The sequence below is a fragment of the Martes martes genome, assembly GCF_963455335.1.
Source record: "Martes martes genome assembly, chromosome: 5".
Lineage (NCBI taxonomy): Eukaryota > Metazoa > Chordata > Mammalia > Carnivora > Mustelidae > Martes > Martes martes.
This window is the reverse complement of record NC_137892.1, coordinates 20,734,764-20,742,297: the sequence shown is the minus strand read 5'-3', so window position 1 is coordinate 20,742,297 and position 7,534 is coordinate 20,734,764. Positions and strand designations below refer to the sequence as shown.

The window sequence follows — 7,534 nt, the reverse complement described above, 5'->3', positions numbered from 1 at the left end:
CCTAGGATATTCAAGGAACAGTGGGGAGGCTGGTGTGGCTAGAGTGGAGTAAGCAGAGGAGAGGCGAGACAGCCAGAGATATAACGGGGGACTGGATCACGTCGTGTTGGTGCCATTGTAAGGACTTTGGCTCCTGGGAGAAGTGGGGGGCCACTGCAGGGTTCTGAGCAGCCAAGTAATGCAAACTTTTAAAAGGATCACCAGGGGGTGCCTGGGTGGCTCAGTCAATTCAGCGTGTGCCTCCGGCTCCCGTTGTGGTCTCAGGGTCTCGGGATCGAGTCCCACATCGGGCTCCCTGCCACGGACGGAGCCTGCTTCTCCCTCTCCCTCTGCTGCTCCCCCTGCTTGTGCTTTCTCACTGTCAAATTTAAGTAAAATCTTTTAAAAAAAAATAAAATAATAAAAGGATCACCAGTTTCTGTGTGGAAAACAGACTGGGAGCGATGTTAGTAACCCAGGTAAGGACTATGGCTCAGTCCAGAGTGCTTGTGACAGATGTGGGGAGAAACAGTTGGGGTTTAGGACTATTTTGAAGGTAGACCCGAGGAGATTCTCTGCTGGAGGAGACTGAGAGAAGGAAAGACATCAGGGATGACTACAAGTTTTCTGGCCTTGAGCAACCACAAGGGATGGAAACGGGGGCCGCTGAAGAGAGTAGTTTTAGGTGGAGCAGGCTATGGGAAAGAACGGTTGTTCCATTTTCAATATGCAGCGTTTGTGATTTTATGAGACAGCCAAGTGGAAATTTCAGCCTTGGCTGCAAAGACCGAGGCACGCCCAGGGGCCCTGGGCAGACGTGAGTGCACTGTGTGGTGGGCCTCTGCGTGGAGAGGAGCTGCGGAAGGTTCTGGAGCGCAGTGAGCATGTGTGCTGTGGGAAGCTCACAGACCGGAAGGCGTCATCACCTGTCAATGACAAGTTCAGAGGCAGGATTTGTGCCCCGGTGTTGACTCAGAGGTGAAGCTCATTTGACTTGGTCCTCCAGACTTCCCCTGTTGCAGGAAATAAGGCTTTCTATGGTGAAATAAGACTTTCTATGTCTGAAGACAAAGTCTTAAATGAATTGGTCTTTTCTCGAAGTATGCATTTGAGACTGTGCTTCCCTCGCTGGCAAGCTTTGCTGTAATTGGTAGAATAAGGCTGGGGTGTGCAGTGGATAAAAGGGCACATTACCAAGATCCAGTGTCCTGACAGGGAACACATTTAAAAGATTTCCTATTGAACAAGTGTCTTGTGTTTTTTTTCCTTCCCTTATGGTAATAAGGCAAATTTTTTCAAGGAGGAGATACGGATATGAAATAATCACCTTCTCTATCAATTTAGTATTCTTCAAGGTGTTTGAAATTCCCTAATATCTCAAGGGATATTGTTGGTCATTGTTACCTTAGCCCTATTACAGAGGGTCAGAAATAACAAGATCTAGATATTTTAACAGAATTTCATTTAATGAGTGTATTTAAAGTTCATCTCTTCCAAAAACAGCATTTTAATTACATTTAAATTGTGTTCATTTTAAATATCAACAAACCCATCATTTACATACAGAGCTAGATATTAGAAAACAGAAGGAAATTAAAACAAGTTTTATTTTTTTTAAAAGTCCTCACTTACAAATTTAGAACACCGTAAACTGCTAAATATATACCTCAACAAAGTGTATATACATTATCAAAAAAAAAACACAAGTTTCTGTAATAGGAAAAGAACTGTAATACACATACAGCAGAACATAATTCATATAGGCTCAATTTACAGGTGTATCTCTCAAAGTATAAAACAAACAAAAACCAGTAACTACAAAAATAGGCAAAAATCACAGCTGCCGTTCTAAGCTACTATGCCAACATACAACACTTTCCAAGAGAAAGGAGGATTTTCAAGATCTTATGGTGACCCTAACTTTTCACTTCTTTGTTCTCAAATGCAGAAGCCAAAAACTTAGAGGAGTCGTCTTCTTGTCTTTAAATTAGATTCAGGCCGGTTTTTCTTCATGCAGCAATAACCCAAATATATCATGAGACGTGCTATCAAAGCTGCTCTATTTAAAGCTCAATAACCAAGACATTTCCTTCATTTCTCCCTGTACCTTTATTTCCCTTCAAAAAGCCTCCAGGGAAACTTTATAGACAGTGGTGGTAAAGTTATCAAATAATCCTGAGATGACAAAAAAAAAAAAATAGGACAGTTGGCACTACACAGGTTTATAAAAAATTACCCCCCATTTGTTAAACCATAAATGCAAAAAAATAAGAAATCCAAAAATGTAAGTAGGATGGAAAGTACTAGAAAACAAATAGAAGGTGTTCAGAATTGTGGTGCTGTGGACCTTAGTTTGAAAGACATACACCAACCAAGCTCTCACTAACTGTTGGGCACTTTTTTTTTAACATGTTTCATTTGTTTCCATTTTTAACTTGTCTAAATCAAGCTTCTCTAGCCAAAACGAAGAGGACATAATTACAGCACTCACTTAAGAGAGGTGTGAAGGCTGTAACACGGGAGGAAGAGACGGGTATGCAACACACTGGGTTAAGAGGCAGGAGGACCAGGAATAAGACTAAGCACTAAATCTGATCTGAGCAAAGACAGGGAGGGAGGAACTCTCTCATTTCCTTCAGATGTTACGGTACTTCATAATCAAAGAAAAAGAACATCACTCCGTTTTTTCTTCATGTATCTCAGGTTTAAAATGGCAGAATGAATAGTTCTTAATCAGCATACACTATTTTCAAAAGGGGCATTTTTAGAATTGGGTTGTTTGCTTGTTTTTTAACAACAAACCTTAAGAGTTGATGGTTCTAAAATGGTGCTCAGGTGTACTGACACATTCAGGCCTTTTTCTTAAAAGGAAACAATTTACTTTGCATTACAAAAAAAATCATAGGTCAATTAAGAGTCATAGATCAGTGTTTTCAACAAATGAAATGTTTAACTTCAAAATTAAGTATGGTTCAAACAACGACTGTTGTGCCAAACAATGAAACTACTACTATTTTATTCACTTATAAACATATAATTAACAAACATGACATAATCATTCTTTACGATCACTATAAAAATGTAAATTACCCTTTTCTCTTTTTTATGAAGATGGTGGGTCTTAAGAGAAACTCTCAACCAGAAAAGCCCATCCACTCCTAACAAACATCTCCACCTCAGTTTTTAGAAGTCAGTGCATTCGGTGGCTTTAAATAGGTACGGTGTTCTCCTGTAGCTAAGAGCTCTAAAAGAGTAAAAAAAAAAAAAAAAAGATAAATAATTTGAAAGACGTCCTTAGTGATCACAAATACTGCCAATACTCAAAGTCAAGGAGCGGATAACCTGAGTGTCAGTCGGCTGCGGTTTTGTCTCCCAGGGGAAGGCGTTCCCATAGCTGCAGCAACTGTTCGCCAACCTGAGGCTCTAGTTCCTAGATAAAGCAGAAGTCAGAATAAACATGAAAGGAACTAGACTGAATGTTTTAAATCACCAAAACCTATGCTGATAAAAATGTAGGACAAGTCCATTCAATTTCATTTTTCTACGAGAACATGATAAAATCACATGGCATGTATTGCTCTGATTCTCTGTGTTCAGGTCTGTGAAGCTCACTTCCAGACTTCAAGATTAGAGTTAGCCTGCGAATATGGCAACAATGTGTGACAAAATGGTAATTTCCACAGAGTTCTCCTGGAACTTCTATCCGGAAATAGCGAATTTCATTTTTAATGGGGATTTGCCAACAGCACTCGGCTTCAGCTTTCAAAGGTTTACTATGAAACCTAGCATATTAGATGTTTGGGGGTTTTAAAGAAATCATCGAGAGTATATGATATTCTTATCTTAGGAATTAGACTTATTTCAAAATCCTTATTATAAAATAAAAATTAAAATATTCTGATACAACTGAAAAGAATGTCATTTATAGTCCTCTTGTGATATGATGTGCATTTAAAAAGAACCTGAACACTTTACGTATGGTGATTTAAACTGAGTCACACTAGTTTAAATAAATTATTAGCTGTGTGACCTTAGAAAAATTTCTCCTGTTTCTCCCGACTAAAACTGGGCTAATAACTCAACATGCATTTAATTAAACTACTTCATATACAGCAGCTAGCACTGTGGTCCATATATATGGTAATTCCCATCCCCTTAACTAGTTCAAAATGCCTGTGAGCAGCTATCATGATAAAACCCAAGCAAATGCAACAGAAATAAAACAAGCCACAAAAATATAAAAAGGCTGTTATTTATGTTATATAATTAGTTAAAGCACAAAGAAGTCAGATACTGTTGTTATCCTTAGACTTTGGTGAAATTACTTCAGAATTACACTCGGTTTTGAGCAAATCTCCCATTAGTAAGGCAACAGGAGCCTCCGCGAAGTAACTTATGAAAGATTTTATATGTACGCAATGGCAGAGAGAAGCCCGGGTTACAAAATGTTAAAAAAAGCTATGAGCTCTGTCAAACACCTGTGCAAGCAGGTGTTCACTAGCTCTTCCACACATCGGAACCATCTCCTGTGTGCGTATGGAACACACATTCTGTACTCTTATGTCTCCTCCTCAAACCATCGAATAACAGCAAAGCAAAACAAAAAGAAAAGCAGAAGACAAATATTAAATGCCACTGCATACCTGCCCGTCTCTGCTGATCTGGACTTTCTTGTTGTCGTTCCAGGGATTGAGTAAGTGGTGAGCAAACTGAAAGGGAAGACTTTCCTTCCGGACCCACTCCACCTTAAATACTCCTCCCAGTCCAGCTGAGCCCCAGTCCTGGCTCTTCTCCCTTCCTATCTCAGAAGACATCCTAGAAAATCCCTGCGGGTAAAATGAGGGCAAGGGGAAAGGTGAGGATGATATTAAAATTGTCTGAATTCAATTTATCTGAGAAAGCTCTGAGGTTTTTTAAATTTTAAGGTAAAAATGTAATATAAAAATAATAGATACCTCACAAAAACAAAAATTAGTTACTGTTTTTCATAAAAAGAAGTATTTGCAAATTTTAGAGGGAAGGCTGATTCCAGCCTTCTAAAATAATTTCAGTATGAACAGATACTTTCTAAATAATGTATTAACAGCCCTAAACCCACACTTATTCCATGATAAACAGATACAATCTAACCCATTAGTTTTTACTTCCAAAAATTCTAATAATATCAAATAATAAATTCCTTAGTTTCTAAATTCAGATGGACATCGAGTCAAGAGGAGTTAAGAAACACACTCAGTTTCTGGATTACCAATTCTAACTTCCTCATCTCTTTAAAAAAACATTTTACCAAAAAGTCAAGCTTATCATTACTCTCAATCCACCTGAGAAATAGTAAATCTGAACTTGTCCTCAGAAGGAGAAATGGCTTATCTAGAGAGGTTCTGGTAAGACGAGGAAAACAACAGGATCCTTAGAGTCAGTCCCTTGAAGAGGTAACGCTACGTCCCTCATGCTCGGTCAAGCAAAATATGTTTTTACATCCCGATACAATAAAAAGCCAGGGTGGTTTTTGGGTCTTGTTTTAATCTGTGTGGTCTAACGTGCAGCCAGAACCACCCCATTTTACTGGTTCAGGATGGCTCACCTGGAAATGTCCAGATCCTTGAACAGAAAATACCAAGTAAACCATGCTGCTTTCCCAAAAGGCTCGATTTAGCTTCCGCTCATTACTAGGGGTTGTAGACCAGATACCCTTCTGTTGAGAAATTTCAAGGTTTCTCAAATTGCTACTCTTCATTATGAAGTATCGTATAGGCATGTTTGGTCTTGGTGAAGGAGATTTTGAGCCCTATAAAAGAATGCATAAGTTCTTGAAAGGTAATTTGACCTTCTGAAATCAATAGGCTCCATTAAATAACATCTTCATAAACATATAAATCAAAATATTTTACCAAATATTCAACAAATGCAAATAGCTCCATCATGCCTGAAAAGCTATCTAAGACTTGATCAAAATGAGGTTAAAGAGCCAAAACCAAGCACTCATTTTCAAGAGCATTCAAAATCCCTTATCAAGAAAGGATCCTGGATTACAAACTTTGATTTATGCTCCAAATGTACTTTCAGAAAATATTTTAATAAACTTTCAAATGCTGAAAACAAAACAAAAATTGCTCCAGCTTGCCGCCTGGATACAGTTTCCAGGCAACAGTGCAGGAGAGGGAAACAAACAGAACCCCAGTCTCCCTGAACTACAGAGACAGAGCTTGGAGTCGAGAGGCCCAGTAGTCAGAGTGTGCATAGCAGAGGGCTGGACAGAAGTGAGCTGCACAGAAACAGAGTTCCCTTAGCACTGAAGACAGGTCCCCACAGAAACAGTTTCTGACTCCGTACTGACCTGCCCAGGCTTACGAAAACTTGACCTAACGCCAGGGAAAGATCCAGAGGAAAGCAGTAGACTTAAACCATTCCTGGAGCTCACATGGGGCTGGGAGCAATCCCCGTTACCCCCAGCCACAATGGAAAGAACTGTTAATACAGACGGCGTTAGCCCCCAGAAGGCCCACACCTTAGTACTAAAACTAAATTAGTACCAGAATAAAAACTGCTCTGGACCTACCATAACATCGCGTAAAAGTAAATCTCAACAAGATTAAACCGACAGCAACTAATTTAGCTCTGTACCAGAACAACGTCTGACAGTACTTAAAGGAACACAACAAAAATCTAGCAGCCAAACAAAACTATAAGGAATGTCAAGAAACAGGAAACTACAACCCATAACCTAGGGGAAAAAATGAACAAATAGGGAAAGAGTCAGATCTGACAGATGGTGGAATCAAGAATGTCAGAGCAGCTATCATCAATACATGCACTGTGCTCAGGACGGTAAAGTGAACATGAACATGCCTTTTGAAATGAGAAATGGAAGGTATTTCTTTAAAGACCCAAAGGGTGCTCTAGAGATGAAAGCAGTGAAAAATACAGTAGAAAGGATACATAGCCGATGAGACACCACAAATAAAAAGCTCAGTGAACTTACACACATAGCTGGAGAAACCATCTCAAATGAAACAAACAGATTAAAAACAACTGAAAAAAATGAAGAAAGCTTCAGTGACCTGTGGAATAGTATCGACACTTGCGTATCCAAAGTCCCAAAAAGGAGGGGGAAGTGGTAAGATAAAAATATATATATATATATATATGAAGAAATAATGGTCCTAAATTTTAAAAAATTGATGTAAACTATAAATACGAAGATTATAAGAACTACAAATAGTAACATACGAAAATCGAATTGCTGAAAACCAGTAACAAAAAAAAAATCTTAAAAGCAGCTAGAGGTAGGGAAAAAATACATTATATATAGGAAAATAAAAATAAGAATCACAGTAAACTTCCCTCAGAAACTGTAAACAAGAAGATAATGGAATGACACTTTTGCCTAAATTAAAGAAAACCACTGTCAACCTAGAATTATATACACAGTAAAAATATCTTCCAAAAATAAAGGTGAAAAAGGTTTTCTAGACAGAAGCTTAACAACTTCATTTCTAGAATATCTGTACTAAAAGAAATAGTAAAATGTTTTCAGACAGAAATTCACATCAAC

At 38.5% G+C, this 7,534-nt stretch overlaps 1 protein-coding gene across 2 annotated transcripts in view; it reads right to left on the bottom strand.

The window, feature by feature from the left end:
* Nucleotides 1–1,422: 1,422 nt before the first annotated feature.
* The window catches only part of YTHDC2 (YTH N6-methyladenosine RNA binding protein C2), a 74,790-nt gene continuing 68,678 nt past the window's right edge, over nt 1,423–7,534 (bottom strand). The window contains exons 27-31 of one of the 2 annotated variants that reach the window (XR_013966843.1): nt 5,564–5,767; nt 4,623–4,805; nt 3,322–3,409; nt 3,070–3,223; nt 1,423–2,154 (exon numbers count right to left, since the gene is read on the bottom strand). Coding sequence is in view for 1 of the 2 variants with exons in the window: in XM_080803888.1 (XP_080660014.1) it covers nt 3,329–3,409; nt 4,623–4,805; nt 5,564–5,767 (468 nt within the window). In the remaining variant the exon portion in view is untranslated. Of the gene's footprint in view, nt 3,224–3,321; nt 3,410–4,622; nt 4,806–5,563; nt 5,768–7,534 lie in introns of both variants that reach the window. The other variant, XM_080803888.1, reaches the window with a different exon arrangement.